General features: G+C 39.7%; 1 protein-coding gene across 5 annotated transcripts in view; it reads right to left on the reverse strand.

Annotated features, from left to right (window-relative positions):
• Positions 1-4,822: 4,822 nt before the first annotated feature.
• UBXN8 (UBX domain protein 8) overlaps positions 4,823-20,293 on the reverse strand; it is a 32,053-nt gene continuing 16,582 nt past the window's right edge. For 2 of the 5 annotated variants that reach the window (XM_035699767.2, XM_035699764.2), the window contains 5 exons: positions 20,086-20,208; positions 17,174-17,311; positions 14,968-15,009; positions 8,725-8,799; positions 4,823-5,446 (listed from right to left, as the gene is read on the reverse strand). In XM_035699767.2, the coding sequence (XP_035555660.1) occupies positions 5,279-5,446; positions 8,725-8,799; positions 14,968-15,009; positions 17,174-17,311; positions 20,086-20,208 (546 nt within the window). In that variant the 3' untranslated portion in view covers positions 4,823-5,278. The remainder of the gene's footprint in view (positions 5,447-8,724; positions 8,800-14,967; positions 15,010-17,173; positions 17,312-20,085; positions 20,209-20,293) is intronic. The other 3 variants (XM_049095291.1, XM_035699766.2, XM_035699765.2) reach the window with 3 other exon arrangements.

Genomic DNA, 20,293 nt, shown 5'->3' on the forward strand with positions numbered 1-20,293 from the left:
CCCAATGTATTTTTCCTTAAGCAGGAATACTTTTTTATTACCAGGGAGAACTATTTGGAGTGCATAGCCTATTGAATTACCTCATTTTTGCCAATTAGAGCTGGCTTTTCTGCCACAGTGTTCTCTTGAAACCCCTCTACCTTCAGTGTTTCATGGGAGATGAGGTTTTAACTCAGTTGCCCCATGACTTAATCTCCTTCTAGTGGAAGATTGGAAATTGGTCTAAACAGGAAAAGCTGGTACAGGAAGGAACATTAGGAGAGGCTGCACCAGCTGAAAGGTGCAGAGGGGAAGCCAGGATTAGTCAAGGGTTGTCTATACGTGTAATAAAAGATTCCTGTTCCAGATTTCTAATCCCAGGGCATGGGACTCACTTTACATACCAGATCCATCCCTCGCTGGATTGGGCTAGGCCTACCATGCACAGCAGGGTGTGTGTGTGCATGCGCGCGCGTGTTTTAAAGATGAGTTGGTAAGGATAGGTTTAAGAATAGAAACTCTGGAACCCACCTTGAGCTGCACAGGGATGGGGTGTATGAAGCAAAGGCTAACTTTCTTAACCTTTATAAATTCTGGGCTTTTCTTGTTGACTTCCAGAGAGACCATAAGCCATGGCTCCCTTGCAGTGTCCAGAGCCAGTGTCCTGCACTGCTGCAGCAGTGATTAGGGTCTTGGTAGCTAAAGGATAAAAGACGGTTTTACTTAATATGCTGTGAGATCACCACAAACCTACCTGACGCTGTTGAAATGGGGCAGATGCAATAGAACACATTGGTGATGTGTGTATGATCCTGGGTTCTTGTCTCCCCTGCTTGCTGCCTCCTCTAGTGATTGTATTTGTCTGGGTTTTGTAGGTTTTCATGAATAGCTGATTGGGTGATGGCTAGGTGGCCTGGTTTGTGTAAATATAATGTGTTGGTCTTCCCCCACCCCCGAAAAAAAAAAGGATTTTATTTGAGTGAGAGAACGAGAGAGAGAGACAGAGAGAGCACATGCGCGAGCATGAGCAGCTAAGAGGGGCAGAGGGAAAGGGATAAGCAGACTCCCCACTGAGCAGGGAGCCCAGCTCGAGGCTTAACCAAATGCCTATCCAGATGCCCCTTGAATAAATAAATCTTTAAGAAAAAAAAGTAAAGCATGCACAGAGATGAAGAGTAATAAAATTAGGAGAAATTAAAAATACGCGGCGCATGTGCTAGAGAGAAATAGGTTGTATAGTGCCCTCCTGGTCATTTTGACTACATGCTACATTTAAATACTCAGAATATTATTTATTATACTTAAGATGTAGGTCTTTTAGTTCTTCAATTTCAGTTCTTCACTCAAGTGGTTTTTTTTTTTTTTTTTTTTTTTACTCAAGTGTATTATTAAAACAATAGGGGCTCCTGGTTGGCTCAGTGGTTGAGCGACAGCCTTTCGGTTTGGGGCATGATCCCAGAGTCTCAGGATCAGGTCCTGCATCAGGCTCCCTGCATGGAGCCTGCTTCTCCCTCTGCCTATGTCTCTCCCCCCACCCCGTCGCTCATGAATAAATAAATAAAATCTTAAAAAAAAAAACCAAAATAATAATAAGCAGGCTAAGTTGAAATAGGATTCAAATTAGTGTTCCCTGGGGCTATTTTTTTTTTTAATCTAAAGCTATTTTAAGTCTGCTTTCTCATATATCACTTGACAAATTTACAAGTCTCTCCTTTTTTTTTTAATCTTAAGCCAGTTGGTATCATGGAAAATTCTACAAAATTAGAAAGAAGCGTGTAAGGTACCCCAATGTATCTTTTCCTTAACTTTATTTATTCAGCTAAATCTCTACCTACTGTCCTCTCCCCATTATTTTGAAGCAAAATTTTGCCCTAATTCCTATCATACTGTAGCATGTATCTGTAGAGAGATTCTTTTTTTAGATTTATTTATTTATTTATTTATTTATTTATTTATTTATTTATTTATGATAGACACCGAGAGAGAGAGGTAGAGACACAGGAGGAGGGAGAAGCAGTCCCCATGCCGGGAGCCCGACGAGGGACTCGATCCCGGGACTCCAGGATCACCCCCTGGGCCAAAGGCAGGCGCCAAACCGCTGAGCCACCCAGGGATCCCCTTTAGATATTTTTTCTATCGCACACAATGCCATTGTCACACCTAAAAATAATTCCTTAATTATGTTCCTAACTTTTCCAACTCATTGCAAGAAGACTATAGTATAGAATAGTAGTATTACCGAAGAATTTAAAGATTTAAGGCATCTCTAATTCCCTTCCCTACACCCAGAGGGAAGAATTAGCTTTTGTAACCAAGGAAACAATTAACCATCTATCATTAGCACTTCAGCTATACATGCAACATAGTGTTTTTTGTTTAAAGAAAAATGTATTGCTACGCAAAGAAATTGGCCCTAATGATTTTTGTGTTAGAAATTGGAGGAACAGGGCAGCCTGGGTGGCTCAGCGGGTTAGCACCACCTTCAGCCCAGGGCCTGATCCTGGAGACCCAAGATCGAGTCCCACGTCGGGCTCCCGGGATGGAGCCTGTTTCTCTCTGCCTGTGTCTCTGCCTCTTTGTCTCTCTGTGTCTCTCATGAATAAATAAAAATCTTAAAAAAAAAAAAAAGAAAGAAATTGGAGGAACAGAAGGAAACTTTATTCCACAAATTTTAAGGACTATTTGTTAATTACTAAAATTTTGGCTTTTTAAATGAGAATTTTTTTTTTTAAGATTTATTTTGGTGGGGGGGGGGGGCGGGGAGGCCAGAGGGAGATGGAGACTCTCAAGCAGACTCCCCACTGGGTGAGGAGCTCCATCCCACAACCCTAAAATCAGGACCTGAGCTGAAATCAAGAGTCCGATGCTTAATTGACTGAACCATCCAGGCGCCCCATATATATATAAATTTTTTTAAAGATTTTATTTATTCATGAGAGACACAGAGAGAGAAAGAGAGGGGCACAGACACAGGCAGAGGGAGAAGCAGGCTCCATGCAGGGAGCCCGATGTGGGACTCAATCCCGGGACTCCAGGATCAGGTCCTGGGCTGAAGGCAGCGCTAAACCGTTGAGCCACCCGGGGATATATATATATTTTTTATGATAATCATTTTCTGTAGTCTGTATCTTTGGACATGTTTGTGGATGGACAACTGAAAATAGAGCTTATGAAAGTCTGTGATTGGAACAGGTAAATATGGAAATGTTCATTTTCTTTTGTATTCCTATCTGCATTTGAGTCTACTTCAAATAATAATGGAAGCTTACTGACTCTTCAAAGGAATTCTAAGACAAGTTACCAGCCACTAAAGAAACTAAAGAATCTATCCAGAACAGTAAAAGTCGTTCATCCCAAGGATATCTTATTCCACCCCCCGCCAGGACATCTTTAAAAAAAAGAAAAAAGAAAGGCCAATACACAGAGGAGTCAACTTTTTTTTTAAAGATTTTATTTATTCATGAAAGACAGAGAGAGGCAGAGATACAGGCAGAAGGAGAAGCAGGCTCCATGCAGGGAGCCTGACGTGGGACTCAATCCCGGGTCTCCAGGATCGCACCTTGGGCTGAAGGTGGCGCTAAACCGCTGAGCCGCTGGGGATGCCCAACTTAACTGACTCTTAACATAGAACATAAGAAAAGAAAAAGGGAGTGACCAGAACAAAGAGCTTTTTAGACCACACTTGTGAGCTGAACTTGGTATTATAGCATATGAATATACCACTGCAGGAAAATGAAATAACCAGATTTAAATATATATACATATATACACATATATTTAATTTACCTATAATGTTTTCATTGTTTTATTTTTAAAATACTGATCCTGGAACTTGTGAATGTTCCAATTTAATGCAAGGTGAAGTTAAATAAATTTTGACATTAATTCAGTAAACAATTCAGTAAAATTAATTCAGTAAAACATACTTATCAAAAAACTTTTTTAAAACTTTTTTTCATTTTTTTTGTCACCCAGCACTCACAAGGGTAAGTGCCCTCATTAATCCCCATCACCTATTTCATCCATCCCCCCGACCTCCCCTCTGACAATCATCAGTTTATTCTCTATAGTTGAGTCTGTTTTTTTCCCTTTGCTTGTTTTACCTCTTAAATTCCACGAGTGAAATCATGTATTTATCTTTCTCTTATTTTGCTTAGCATTATACTCTCTAGCTCTATCCATGTCATTGCAAATGATAAGATTTTGTTCTTTTTTATGGCTGAGTCATATTCCAGTGTGTGTACCCACCTCTTTATCCATTCATCAACTGACAGGACACTTGGCTGCTTCCAGATCTTGGCTGTCGTAAATAATGCTGCTATAAACATAAGGGTGCACGTATCCCTTTGAATTAGTATTCTTGTATTCTTTTTTTTTTTTTTTTTTTTTTGTATTCTTGTATTCTTTGGGTAAATACCTAATAGTGCAATTACTAGATCACAGGGTAGTTCTATTTTTAATGTTTTGAGAAACCTCCTTCCATACTGTTTTCCACAGTGGCTGCACCAGTTTGCATTCACACCAAGAGTGCAAGAGGGCTCCTCTCCACATTCTTGCCAACACCTGTTGTTGTGTTTTTGGTTCTAGACATTCTGACAGGTATGAGGTGATATCTCATTGTAGTTTTGATTTGTATTTCCCTGATGATGAGTGATGGTGAGCAGCTTTGCATGTGTTTATTGGCCATCAGGATGTCTTCTTTGGAGAAATGTCTGTTCATGTCTTCTGCCCATTTTTAATTGGATTATTTGGGGGGTTTGGGGTATTGAGTTGTGTAAGTTCTTTACATATTTTGGATACTAACCCTTTATCAGATTATCGAAAAGAACTTTAGAGCATTAAAGACCTTTGAAATGTCTTTAAGGTTTAATTTCTAGAAATACAGCAGAACAAACATTCCTACTTAACAGGCATTAGAGAATTTGACTGAATTATGAAATGTTCAGTGTGACAGGTGGACCAAAGAGGCAGCAAACCGAGTCATATGACTTTGTTTTTCAACACAGCGATAGATGATGTCGGCTAGGAAAAATACAAATCTTTGAGTGCTTACCAAATACATCTTTATCTAGTTTTCATTTGGTACACTGTAAAATGGCACATTCCAAAAACTATTATGTATATAGAGTAATCCTTTTCTAATCCTCTGTCCCTATGTTCCCAAGGATATCAACATTACAGTGTTTATCTACTTGAGCTGAATCAAGCCAATGGCGTAATTTCAATGTGAATCCTTTATTGTCCTGTAAGGTCATGGCATAACTGATTTTATGTAGAACAGGTAGTTCTCATTTCTGAATTAGCTGCTCTGCTCTCTCTCTTCCACGTTGAGTACAGTATCCACGGTTATTCCTATGTCCTGCAGTGACCAGCCTCCCCCCACTTCCAGAGGCCGTCTGGGAAAGGAAGTAGAAAGGCTGTATTGGGATGTGTGGTACCCGATTTTCTTCATCCAGTCAAATAAGACCTAGAAGATAAAAAGTTTAGCTATCAAATACGGAGTACAGTTGTGTCCCTCGAGGTCACCAATGATATTTTATAATTCATTCACTGTTAAATCCTAGGGGTAACAGCATGATTACCCCTAGAAGTAATGAAACAGAACCTTCTAGAGTATAAAGGAAAGTAGCATGCCAAGAATCGTGAAATGCAAATACCTTTTTTGTTTTGTCTTTCTAAAGATTTTATGTATTTGAGAGAGAAAGTGAGAGTGTGAGAGAAAGCATGAGCAGCAGGGAGGGGCAGAGGGAGAGGGAAAAACAGACTCTCCACTGAGCAGGGAACCCGATTTCAGGTTTAATCCCAGGACCCTGAGATCATGACCTAGTGGAAGGCAGATGCTTAACTGACTGAGCCACCCAGGCACCCCTGATGCAAATACCTTAAATACCTTTCCAAAGTTTCAGAGAAGGCCTAGGGACTAAAGGCACTGATTGACAGCAGGGACATTTAACACTTAGGAAAGACCCAACCATAGAGAATAAAAAGGTTATTCAATTTAAAAGTTGAGAACAAAAAGTAAGCTTGGAAAAAAGTTATTTAGAACAAAATCTAAGCCAATAGTCCACATCAAAATGACTCAGGAACTTTGTCACCAGAGACCTGTCCAGGCCCCAGTGACTCTGCCTTATGATCCCCATTTTCAATGGGCTATTCCTATAAATTGAAGACATTTCCTGTTATGAAGATTTCCACAGTAACTGTCAAAACTTCCAGGTACTACTGTCTAAAAGTGTCTGCCAAACGGCTGTTTGCTGCTTTCGGAAGAAAGCTGGATCCTAGAATGTTCTTGGGGGAAGCTAGAGTATCAATTACAGATACTCAATTATAGATAATCTCTGACTTCTCCGGGTAACCACCATCCAAGAATCTACTGATATTCCATGTAATAAACATACATCTAAAAAAATAAAAAAATATACATCTAGGTCATAAAGCTTCGTAATTTTCCAATATTTGGATATGCCTTAATTCAACCAATCCCTATATAAACACACACCTTTGATCATTTCACTTATTTCCATAGAATAGATTCTCATAATGAAATTAATGGGAGCACCTGAGTGGCTCATTCAGTTAAGTGCCTGCCTTCAGCTCAGGTCAGGATCCCACAGTCTTGGGATAGAGCCCTACATCAGGCTCTTTGCTCAGCGGGGTACCTGCTTCTCTTCCCTCTGCCCTTCCCCACCCTGCTTGTCTTCTCTGGCTCTCTCTCTCAAATAAATAAAATCTTTAAAAAAAATTAATGAACCAAAAGATATAAAGATTAATTATCCTTAGGAACAGAGGCCCAATTTATATTCACATGAACAATTAAGGAGAATCACTGTTTTCTCCACACACAGGCCAAAACTGCGTACTCATCTTTTTAATCTACAACAATCTAATAGGTAGAAAATTGTGTCCCATTTCAGTTTGCACATCTTTGATTCTAAGTAAGGCCAAAATTTTTTATGTCACTTGTTTTTTTCTTTAGGAAATCCTTCATTTTTTTTTTAGCTGCCATTCTACTAATTTCCTTGATTTGTACAATACCTCATCATAAAGAAATGACTATCATATATAGATGTAAAATATTTTTTTCTGAAGTTTTAGTTTTATGAACTTTCTCTCTTTTTTTAAAACAAGATTTTATTTATTTGAGAGAGAAATCACAAGTGGTAGGGAGGGGCAAAGGAAGAGGGGGAAGCAGACTCTCCCCTGGGCAGGGGGCCTGATGTGGGGCTTGATCCCAGAGCCAAAGGCAGATGTTCAACCAACTGAGTGACCCAGGCGCCCCTTAACCTTTCCTTTATAGAATTTTACATTTCAGGGCACTTGGGTGGCTCAGTTGGTTGAGCATCTGCCTTCAGCTCCGATCATGATCCTGGGGTCCTGGGATCCAGTCCCATGTTGGGCTCCCTGCTCAGTGGGGAGCCTACTTCTCTCTCTCCTCCCTGGCTCATGCTCTCTCTCGCTATCTCTGTTGCTATCTCTGTCTCTCTCAGATAAATAAAATCTTTATTTTTTATTTTTTAAAAGATTTTATTTATTTATTCATGAGGGACACAGAGAGAGAGAGAGAGAGAGAGAGAGAGAGGCAGAGACACAGGCAGAGGAAGAAGCAGGCTCCATGCAGGGAGCCTGATGTGGGACTCGATCCCGGGACTCCAGGATCACGCCCTGGGCCGAAGGCAGGCACCAAACCACTGAACCAGCCAGGGATCCCCCAAATTTTATTTATTTATTCATGAGAGACTCAGAGAGAGAGGCAGAGACACAGAGGGAGAAGCAGGCTCCATGCAGGGAGCCCGATGTGGGACTCGATCCCAGGACCCCAGGATCATGCCCTGGGCCGAAGGCAGGATAGGCTCTAAACTGCTGAGCCACCCAGATGTTCCAGATAAATAAAATCCTTTTTTTCCCCCAGATTTAATCTTAAAAAAAAAAAAAAAAGAATTTTATATTTCTATGTAGTCAAATCCTTCAATATTTTCCATTATAGTTCTCAGCATGCTCTTCATAGATGGCTAAATCCAACAATCAGGACAGAAAACTGTTTAGACATACTTTTTTCTTTTTTTGGAGTGTTTAGACATATTTCTAATAAAATGCAAACTTAAGTGTGCTTAAAAGTAGAAATATGCCAAAATATTAGCAATCTGCCTTGGTGTCAAACAGCAGATCAAGTCTTTTTTCTATTTTCTATTTTTCTAGATTTTCCAGAATATGGCTAATGAATACAGCATTGATTTTAAGAGAAAAAAAGACCCCTAAAGAATGATCTAAAAATTACATAGAGATTTGAAAGCATCTTGTCTTTTTAAAGATTTTATTTATTTGAGAGGGAGACAGAGATAGCAAGAGGGTAGCAGAGGGAGAAGCAGGCTTCCCACTGAGCAGGGAGTCTGATGCAGAGCTCAATCCCTGGGATCATGACCTGAGTGGAAGGCAGACGCTCTACTGACTAAGCACCACAGGTGCCTGGATTTGAAAGCATCATATCTACCAAGCTGTGAAAAAGTAATTAATAACAAAAACAAAAAATAGGAAAAGAACTGAAAAAAAAGAAGTGTTGCAATCACAATTCAGAAAGATCCAGCATGCCGAATTATCAAATTTCTGCAACACAGAGTACATATAATCCCCTCTACCCTCACCTGAAGGGAGTACCAGACAAGAAAGTGGTAATACCTCCCCCACTGCATGAGAGTAAATTACTGTCAAATTCAACAAAAGAATTTCTCAAAATAGGGATTTCCTCACCTGTGAACTGCAAGACTTCAAAAATCTTCTTCTCAGGACATTCCCGCTTGGACATCGGAGAGCAACAGCAACTACCTAAGGAGTAAAAATGTTCAAATAAGAATTCCAGTGCATAGGGCAGCCCTGGTGGCCCAGTGGTTTAGCACTGCCCTCGGCCCCGGGTGTGATCCTGGGGACCTGGGATCAAGTCCTGTGTTGGGCTCCCTACACGGAGCCTGCTTCTCCCTCTGCCTGTGTCTCTGCCTCTCTCTCTCTCTCTCTCTCCATGTCTGTCATGAATAAATAAATAAAATCTTTTTAAAAAATGATAAAAAAAAGAATTCCAGTGCACTGCTCTTGCAATTCCAAAATTGCTACTCTTGTGAAACGTCCATAATTCTAAACAGTTTGTGTGGGGGGTTTGTAGGCATTTAGCTCTGAGAGTAGTAGGCCAACATAAAGATCCACATAAAATTCACTCTGAATATAAAAATGCCTTCTGAAATGGAAGAACATCTTCCTACTGATGGAGATCAGTGACAAAGCCCTCCAGAGAGGACAACAGAAACTACATGCTTCTGTCTGTCCAGATGGTATCAAGGCTGCACGTGGGCTTCAAAAATTCATCTACCAAACCAAGAAGATCCTGTGCCATCCCAGTCTAGAGACAAGAAAAACACTGGACTGGAAGGAAACAGTTTCCCAAGTTACTCTATCATTCCAGCCTGGAGTTGGTCCTAGGAGCTGGGATAGAGCTCCTGCTCTATCTGCATTATGTACTGAGTTTCCCCCATCATTTCTCCTTGAGTCAACAGTTAAATAGCTAAAAAGAGCTTGCAAATGGCTAGTTAATATTAAAAGACATTTAAAGGGCAGCCCCGGGGATCCCTGGGTGGCGCAGCGGTTTAGCGCCTGCCTTTGGCCCAGGGCGCGATCCTGGAGACCCGGGATCGAATCCCACATTGGGCTCCCTGCGCATGGAGCCTGCTTCTCCCTCTGCCTGTGTCTTTGCCTCTCTCTCTCTCTGTGACTATCATACATAAATAAATAAAAATTAAAAAACAAACAAATAAATAAATAAATAAATAAATAAATAAATAAATAAATAAAAATAAAGGGCAGCCCCGGTGGCTCAGCAGTTTAGCGCCGCCTTCAGCTCAGGGCGTGATCCTGAAGACCGGGGATCAAGTCCCATGTCGGGCTCCCTGCACGGAGCCTGCTTCTCCCTCTGCCTGTGTCTCTGCCTCTCTCTCTCTCTCTGTGTTTCTAATGAATAAATAAATAGAATATTAAAAAAAATAAAATAAAAGACATTTAAAAAAAAGTAGTCGTCATTTTTTTCTTTTATTAAAAAATAACTGTCAGGAAACCCTTTCTTATGGTTAACATTATCATAACTGTCTTGGGAGTTATGCAGGCATCATAGGACATAGAAATGGTGGTTTTGCAGCAGCACCTATCCTCCACAGGAAAGCCATGTTAGAAAATATTTCCATTCAAGTAGGTATCTGATTCATATCCAAACCAGTGCAATGCTGTGTTGTTAGTACTTCTAATAAGTTTTATAATAAAAAAATCACAAAACAACTAAATCATAGATTAAAAGCCAATTTTGCTTATTTTTAGAAACAACAAAATTTAACCTTTATAGTGAGGTTTCGTTCAAAGGTTAATGATCTGGAAGCAGAATTAAAGCCAAATGGTTTATGAGAAACTAGGGTTAAAATCTAGTGAATTAAAAATATATATTATAGTGAATTAATGTTTCCCATTATGATTAGATTACTCAAGGGAAATCAACTATCATTGTTTGAAATCTAGCAATTCTTCTGTTATTACAATTACTATGAAAGTTGGTTGTGCCATTTCTCCTAATGTTACTGACAGCGTATGGACTGAAAAATGAACAGGGGAACACAATCCAAATTGGAAAGTAAATCATTATGCCAAACACAGATTGTTAAATGAAATCTAAATTAAAAGTGGCAGCAAGGATAGCTGGCTGGCTCAGTCTGTGGAGCACCTGACTATTGATCAAGTTCAAACCCTACGCTAGGTGTAGAGATCACTTAAAATTTTTTAAATATTTTTTTTAAAAGCAGCAGGAATAATTAAAATTTGATTCCCAGGGACTCCTTAAAATGAAAGATAGTATACATAGTGAAAATAGTTGATGGTAATATAGTTACATAATGATTTACAAAATTTTCAAGTCATCTTCAATTCTATAGTTATTGTCTTTTCAATTTAAAAGTATAAGTTATATCTGGTAAATATTCTGGATTCTAGACTACCAGGACTTATTTCCTCTACTCACTTATTTTTTTTTAAAGATTTTATTCATTTATTCATGAGAGACACAGAGAAAGAGAGAGAGAGGCAGAGACACAGGCAGAGGGAGAAGCAGGTTCCATGCAGGGAGCCCGACGTGGGACTCGATCCGGGGTCTCCAGGATCATGTCCTGGGCTGAAGGCGGCGCTAAATCCCTAAGCCACCCAGCTGCCCCACTCACTTATTTTTTAAAAATTTTATCTGTTTGAGAGGCAGAGAGAGAGAGAGAGCGAGCGCATATGTGCATGCATTTGAATGGGGGTGGGAGAGGCCACGGGAAGGAGAAGCAGACTCCCTGCTGAGCCCAGGGCCTGACCTGGGTGCTGGAGCCAGAAGCAGATGCTTAACCAACTGAGCCACTCAGGTGCCCCTCCTCTCATTTCTAAATTCTTACCATATTATTTTAGAACTCTATGGATGGTTGCAATACTAAATAAATAACAGGCACTTAAAAAAGTCAGAGTGTACTGCTCAAGCGAGAATAGCATTACTTATATTTCAAAATATTTCCCTTTCCTATCAGAAATCCATGGAGTCATTAGTTTGCTCATCTATTAGTCCACTCCTAAATCCAAGCAGCCTTCCACCAGAATAGGAATTTCTTATGGCTCACTATCATAGAGTCACAGCTACCATATACAGGAATATACATACATATATAGTAAAAGCTCCATCTAGTTCTGAAAACCTTTTAAATTAATCTTAGGGGGCAACCTAGGTGGCTCAGTTAAGTGTCTGTCTTTGGCTCAGGTCATGATCTCAGGGCCCTAGGATCAGGCCCCATGTGTTCCCTGCTCAGTGGGGAATCTGCTTCTCCCTCTCCTCCTTGCTTGTGTTCTCTGTCTCAAATATATAATTTAAAAAAAAGTTAGTCCCTTCCCTTAGCAATACAGAATTATAAAGATGTTTCTCTATTCTGTGGGTGACACCAGACATTTAATGGGACTAACTTTAATAAGGAAATAAGAGATTTCATGAAAATCATAATTTCCAGCATCTCTAAAGGTAAAATTATTTGTATTCATAAAACAGTTATATAACTTAGGGATTAAAATATATTTGTTATAGGGGGATGAGGGTGGAGGGACAATTTTAAAAAATATATATACACACACACACACACACACATATTTGTTATGATGGAGGCAAACTTAATATATGATGATAGGGGATAATAATGCAATATGATAGGTAATGACTGTTAGTTGCCAGAGCAAAACTGTTAAGCTGACAAAATAGGAAACAGCATTTAGCCAAGAGGACTACATAACTTAACAAAGATAAATATCCTAAAATCTTGAGTAACATGGTGTATCTCTCGTTCTCTACTTCAGGCATGCCTGTTTTACTCTGAAAACACTTTATTAGGGTGATAGGATAGGTTGGAAAGGCATACTCCTCAAAAGAGAATGCTTTCTCTCGTTTTTAACTTTTTTTTTTAAATCATATTTTTCTGAGAATGGGGGTGCAGGGAGGGCAGAGGGTCAGGCAGTCTCCCCGCTGAGCACAGAGCCCAATGCGGGGCACAATCCCACAACCCTGAGATCATGACCTGAGAGGAAATCAAGTCGGATGCGTAAGTAACTGAGCCACCCAGGTGCCCGTTTTCATCATTCTGAGTAAGTTGGCTGTGAAGGAGGGCAAAAGCCAGGCAGAGAAGTCCAAAGGGACCACACTAACTGCCCAGAAGCAGGTCTTTAGATCAAAGGTAGGATTAACAAGATCTAAGTCAATGAAAGATGGAATGGGACATTTAAAGTCATCTATGGAAGGAAAATTAACAGCCTGAGAATGGTTGGTGGGAATTAAGGATTTTTGCATTGAATTCTTAGAAATCTACAAATAACAGCAACTGCACAGATAGAAAATACCTCCCCAATGAGGACTGATAAAAATATTTTAATATTTATATATTTTTCTTTTTTCTCGCTAGTTTGAGAAATAACTGACATACATCACTGTATGAGTTTAAGGTGGTTTGATTTACATATATTGTGAAATGATAACAGGTTCTTATATAGATAAAATAAAAAGAAACAAACAAAAAGATTTTCCTTGTGATGAGAGCTGTTATGATTTACTCTCCTGTGTATCATCCAGCAGTGTAAGCTATAGGCATCATGTCACACACAGTTTTTCTCATGTAATGTAGAACAGGCTACAACGTAAAAATATCAAGTAGTACCAGCTGCCCATTAGTGGCATTCTTGACAAAATCTTATTATGAAATCTCAAAGTCGACCGCAATGATTAATACAATATATACATGTGGTACATATATGTTACATGTCACTTTATGTAACGATTATTTGCCATAATTTTATTGACTTTATTTACCAAAAACAGAGCTAAGAGGACCAAAAATGAGTATAGAGCCAAAGCAGGGAGAAAGAGGTAGGGACAGTGTTGCTTACAGAATGAATACGGGAAGAGCAGAGGCTGAGATCTCCCAGCAGGCACCGGGGACGCTTCCCACCTGTGCCTTCAGCTTTAGGGAAGGAGATGGGATGAGATGGTTTTTGAGGTTCATTCTATGACTCTGACGAGCACTTTAATGAGTAAACACAAAATACCATCTATCAAGTATTAGAAAAGGTTAGAGAAGAACCAAAATGGAATGGCCATAAATAACTTATAAAAAGGGTAGTAGTATTGGCTTGCCTGTTAGAGGTTTCTTTTTTTTTTTCTTTTTCTTTCTTTCTTTTTTTTTTTTTTTTTTGTGACAGAGGTTTCTAAAGCTTATAGGGTCATAGAGCTGAGATCCTCAAGAAACACCTGACTGCTACCCACCATCACAAAAAAGGTGCAATTTAAATAAAGCACGCATTGACAACATGACCTCTGTGATCCATGCACCTTTGGTGACAGACTGCTGTCCTGTAGGACTGAAGTTATGTGTTTTAAAGCCAAGAGTAAATTCATAAAAAAGTAAATTCATAGACAGGTATTCCCTGTCAATCCTGAGCTATATTTAATTACTTCTGTGTTATAAATGGTCGTCATGGATACCAACCCAGTGCTTGATGAGAAGTGAGAATATAGAGTGTGCAGGTCAGGATGGACAAATCACAGACTTGAATTTGTTGGATATCACAGAAAGGAATTAGAAGTTGTTTTTCTTTTTTTAATTGTGTTTCTCCTGGAGGGTCAGGATCTGGATTGTACACTTCATTGTCTCTATTTTTGTATGACTTTGGGATTTTCCTCAGATGTCCAATGTACTCAACTGAATTGCTGAGAATGTGTTGATAAAAATGAGACCCTCCCAGTGGCTTTCCTGGCAGCCTCAAAACCGGTTTTCAAGGAGTAGAACAGCCCAGTTTAGAGCCCTAAAACATGGAAAACCATCAAGGTTTTCCTTCACCCGAAGGACTTTTTGGCTTTAAAGACAGGTGCCCCCAGGACATTGGAGACCCATCTGGAACTCAGCTGGCCAACTGGAGGAAGGCAGCAGACACCATAGCAAAGCCGCCAGGCAGAAGGCTCCTCTACCCTGAGTGGAGGTTCAGTGAGACCCTGCCCCCAAACCTGCACGCTATCCTTCAATTCAAACATCTACACAGTAGCTGCATTCTTTAGTTCCTCTACTTTAAGTGGAAAACCACAATTTTAAGTAATCCTATTATCCTGATTCTGTTTAAGTAACTCCTTTGCTGACCTAACGTTCTAGAAAAGCCCAGGTATCCTCCCTCTGCCTGATGCAGTGGGAGGGCTCTGAAACCCTTCAGGGTAAAGCCAGCCACTCCAAAGCAGGTCGGGAGTGGAGGGGTTGAGATTACAGCACATTCAAAACAGGCCTAGTTACAGTGTGATCGCATAAACATGGGTGCTTTCTTCTCTTTCTAAACTCAAACTGAGATCAGACATACGCACTTGATGTTAAAGAAAACAGAGAATATATTTAATTTCCAAAGGAAAAAAAATAAGCTTACTTCTTCAGCTGCTTCAGGAGGTTCTTCAGGTAGATTAAGAACCTAAAGAAAAGTGAGGGTGTGTAAGAGGAATGTAAATATTTTGAAGAAGAAAAAAAATCAGTCACAGTGAGAAGAGTTCCTTTTAATACAGAGTTTAGGTACATTTAAGCTTAGTGAAGTCTTTTAATAGACATTTATAAAGAATTTACAATATGAAAGAGCTCAATAAACATTTTTGGACAAGCAACTTTGTGCTAAGTAGATTATAATAACAGGATGTGAGATGACAGCTACCCATCTATGTGCATGTAAGAATCTTATTTTTATGATTTTCTAAGATATATAATATTTAAAGAAACAAAGGATAAATATTAAGTTTAACAGACTCCAAATTATTTAGGTTCATACATATACACAGTTAAAGTGCATATTTTTCTTTATCGGCACTCGTCAGGGGCTGGGTAACTACCATTCACTTTGGTTGTCTTCACAATTTACTCACATTTCCCTAGTTTTACTTATCCATGACAAAACCAGGTGTTCAGACCATTTTCTCTCATTAAACACCGTTGCCAACAATTTCATCTTTGGGGATGCTTTTTGCTTTTTCATACTACTCATGTTTTATAGCATTTTATCTAACCAGCATTAATTGCATTTTATCAAATAAACCATCTGTTTTCCTTTGGTATCAAAAGCATATGACAGTCACCAAAATTTACCATCAACATGAGACAAATCACGTTAGTAACAAAAAGCAAAGAATCCTAAATTTTTACTTAGTCCTTACAATTCATTAGATCTTTGTGAAATGCTAGAAATAGTTCAGTGACCTGATTGCCCCCTTCATGCCCCATTAAGGGGCCAAGAGTCCTCAGACACAGAAGCAATACATGAGAAACTATTTTCAGGGAATATATGGCCTCCCAATTTTCCCTAAGAGCCAGTGCAAAGAGACTTATTTCCAACCTTTGCCACTTCCAAATGAGAGAGAGGAGACAGGATTGAAGATTGTAAAGAACAGAAGAAATAGGGGCAGCCTGGGTGCCTCAGCGGTTTAGCGCCGCCTTCAGCCCAGAGCATGATCCTGAAGACCCAAGATCGAGTCCCACGTGGGGCTCCCTGCAGAGAGCCTGGCTTCTCCCTCTGCCTATCTCTGCCTCTATCTCTCTCTCATTCTGTGTATCTCATGAATAAATAAATAAAATCTTTAAAAAAAAGAACAGAAGAAATAATAAATCTGAGCACTGTTCCAAAGTGAATGGTTGCTAACCCATTTCCTAGGAGGGCCACTAAGAAAAATGATACTCACGTGTTAATAATATTACCCACTCACTAGGGACGCCTGGGTGGCTCAGTGGTTGACATCTGTCTTCGTCTCAGGTCGTGATCCCATAGTGCCAGGATGGAATCCCACATTCAGCTCCCCACATGGAACCTGCTTCTCCCTCTGCTCATGTCTCTCTCTCTCTCTCTCTCTATGTCTCTAATAAATAAATAAAATCTTGGGGATCCCTGGGTGGCTCAGTGGTTTGGCACCTGCCTTTGGCCCAGGGCGTGATCCTGGTGACCCAGGATTGAGACCCTCGTTGGGCTTCCTGCATGGAGCCTGCTTCTCCCTCTGCCTAGTCTCTCTCTCTCTCTCCTGGTCTCTCATGAATAAATAAAATCTTAAAAAAAAAATTACTTACTAAATAGGAGCCAATCATGTCTTAGATACCCACAGGAATGTATCCTTTAGTAATCATTATATTTTTCATTTCTACATAACTGAATTCCTTCATCAAAAAGAACAGAGTATCTTCAGGATGCCAGGGTGGCTTAGCAGTTGAGCATCTGCCTTTGGCTCAGGGCATGATCCTGGGATCCAGGATCGAGTCCCACATTGGGCTCCTTGTGGGGAGCCTGCTTCTCCCTGCCTGTCTCTCTGCCTCTCTCTGTGTCTCTCATGAATAAATAAATAAAATCTTAAAAACAAAAACTGAGTATCTTCAAAACCTATTAGCATTTACTTTCATGTCTTCCTTCTATGTGGGGTTCACAGCATTAATAGCAAATAGGAAAAGTGATTCTCAATGAAGCTGATCCCTTTGTAAGATAGTGGGAAGATACCACCTGGATTAAAAGCCAGTCCTAGTTTTCACCCAGTATACCACCTGGCCCAGAGAACAATATTCCTACTGCACACTGATAAAATTAAATGAATAGGCATTCGGTAATGAACCTCCTTCTGCGTAGGCTGCTCAGCAGATGGTGAAATTTTGGTTAGAGGCTTAGGCAAGTTCCTTCTCTTTGCTGCTTCTCTGTTTGATGTTTCAAAAGATGTCTGGCTCTCATTTTCAAGCCCCAAATCTTCGTCACCCTGGTCAAAAATAACAGACAATTTCTAAATGCTCTCTATTACCACCTTTATTCCATTCACAGTGGTTATTTCTTTTACTATGATGGCATTTCAGTAGAAAAACAGAATTTCGTTGGGGTGCCTGGGTGGCTCAGTCATAAAGCATGGAGCTCTTAATCTCAGGGTCATGAGTTCAAGCCCCACATTGGGCATGGAGCCTACTTAAAAAAAAAAATAGGGATCCCTGGGTGGCGCAGCGGTCTGGCGCCTGCCTTTGGCCCAGAGCACGATCCTGGAGACCCGGGATCGAATCCCACATCAGGCTCCCGGTGCATGGAGCCTGCTTCTCTCTCTGCCTCCCTCTCTCTCTCTCTGTGACTATCATAAATAAATAAAATAAAAATTAAAAAAAAAATAATTTAGTCATTATTAGGCCCAGAAATTTAAGGTATATCTCCTTAGACAAGAAAACATGGAGTTTAACATCTTGTGGAAACTACCCTTATCTAGCTCTGGGGCTCTCTCTGATAGATAGGCCAAGACAGCTTCTTCCATTTTAACAGATCCCCAAGTTTTTTAGTAGGATGGAAGAAAGAAGAAAATCTGAATATCGTTTTCTCCTTTCATGAAAGGAAGCAAGACTAGTGCAAGGGATTATGCCTTAAAAGGCTGTGGAAATAGAGCATGTACATAAAAACATGTCTGTATGTGACCAGCAATACTTTCATAGCTGAACGTGGCCCTGTCATATATAAACATATTTTAGTTATATATGAACGTATTTTGTTCTCAAATTCAAACTCTGACCTTTCTTTTGAATTAATCACTTTAGAAGGAAAAGGATTTTATTCCAGAAATCATAAAGATTACTTTATTAATATTATTCATTAAAACTTTTTCACACGCAAAAAAATTGTCAAATTCTCAGATACATTTATTAGCTCAATAATGCCTTTTTGCCAATCTACTGACCTGTAAATGTTCCCTTCATCGGATTAAAAAGGCCACCATTTTAGTGGGCTTTTCCCCCATTCCTTTGCCCTAAGAAAACTTGGAAGAAGCAAGGTCAATGGGAATCAGGAGGTTTTTATGCTCAATAATTAACTGGCCAAACTTAGGCTGTCTGACTACAAATTGCCAGGTTTCAGCTGATGCCCATACCTCCTCTTAGCAATTAACATTCCAATTCTCACATTCTCAATTAATTGTCCTAAGAACCTTAAGTCATAACAATGGCAACGGTCTGCTCTGTCCCTGACTTCTTGTCCTCGCTAACTAGATTAAAATATATGCTAGAGGAACACATGGGTGACTCAGTGGTTGAGGTCTGCCTTTGGCTCAGGGCATGATCCTGGGGTCCTGGGATCCAGTCCCACATCAGGCTTCCTGCAGGGAGCCTGCTTCTCCCTCTGCCCAAGTCTACTTATTCTCTCATGAATAAGTAAATAAAATAAAATATATACTAGTAGTGCCATGAAGACACAAGGCTAAAAGCAAGGGGCAGAATGACTAATTCACACTGTGACCATTTCCAAAAAAGATGTGGCCAGCTAAAATCAGGCTGTCAGTGTCCAACACCAAAAAAACAAACAGAAGACAGACTCAGAAGTGAAATCACTCCCCAGAGCAGGTGCATTTCACGTTGCACATCTTTCACAGTAATTTCATTACTCACTCTTGATTGCTTTATTACCTATTTAGCATTACAAAATGAATAAAAACTGATTCTGCTTCACTATAAGAATCTTGCTAACCTTTACAGGATCATTTTCTTTACAAGATGGTAAAAGGCATGATAGAAACAGAAAGCAAAAAAGAAACAAAACCCCAAAAAGTGTTTAGGACAGATATGACTTTATACATAAAATCTGTGACCAGTTACTCTAAAACTTCACTCCTTTATGAATATCCCTTTTCCTCTGTAACAAAACTTGAAATTGTTGGGACACCTGGGTGGCTCAGCAGTTGAGCACCTGCGTTTGGCCCAGGGCATGATCCTGGAGTCCTGGGAATGAGTCCCACATTGGGCTCCCTGCATGGAGCCTGCTTCTCCCTCTGCCTACGTCTCTGCCTTTCTCTCTGTGTCTCTCATGAATAAATAAAATCTAAAAAAAAAAAAAAAAAAAACCTTGAAATTGTAAACTTCCAGTAGCAAATGACAAGTTCATACACAATGCCAAAAGCAAAAAAGAGTCAATAGTTAATTTGACTTTATAGAAACAAAGCCAAACATAATGAGTATCATGTGAGTTTATAGTACCAGGAAGATCTTACTTAAGGAAAGATCTGAATTTCCTCATAAAACATATGGTGACTGATCAACAGTTTTCTCAAAGACTACCTTATGTGAGAGCTTCTCAGGCATCTAAGTTATACACTCTCTGGGCAACAAAAGCACTTAATTAGCCCTTCAACACACAAATATGCCCTATATACAATCATAATAAATAAAGACTCCTAAAAAACAGACCATACTAGCAGTTTAACATCATTTGAAAATTTTTAAAAATCAATATATATGATGGGACACCTGGGTGGCTCAGCGGTTTAGAGCCTGCCTTTGGCCCAGGGCATGATCCTGGGAGTCCCGGGATCAAGTCCCATGTCGGGCTCCCTGCATAGAGCCTGCTTCTCTCTCTGCCTGTGTCTCTGCTTCTCTCTCTTCTCTGTGTCTTCCATGAATAAATAAATAAAATCTTTAAAAATATATGTGATATACATTATACGTTGTATGTAATATACATATGTTGCATATATATGAGAATTCAAGAAAAGAGTGAGAATTATTTTCTAACCCCAAGTTTATGACCGGTGCTTAACTTCCAGGTTTCACCTGTCATCTGATAAAAGCGCTCTTCCAGTTTTCTCAATTTCATTTCCTGGTGAGGTTTTAGAACATTCTCTATGTATCTGCTGGCCTGTTCAAAAAAAAAATAAATGAGGCATTGTTACTTTAACATTCCTAAGATTTTACGTCTATAAAGTTATGAAGATGAAGAACCA

Source organism: Canis lupus, chromosome 16, assembly GCF_003254725.2.
Source record: "Canis lupus dingo isolate Sandy chromosome 16, ASM325472v2, whole genome shotgun sequence".
Taxonomy (NCBI): domain Eukaryota; kingdom Metazoa; phylum Chordata; class Mammalia; order Carnivora; family Canidae; genus Canis; species Canis lupus.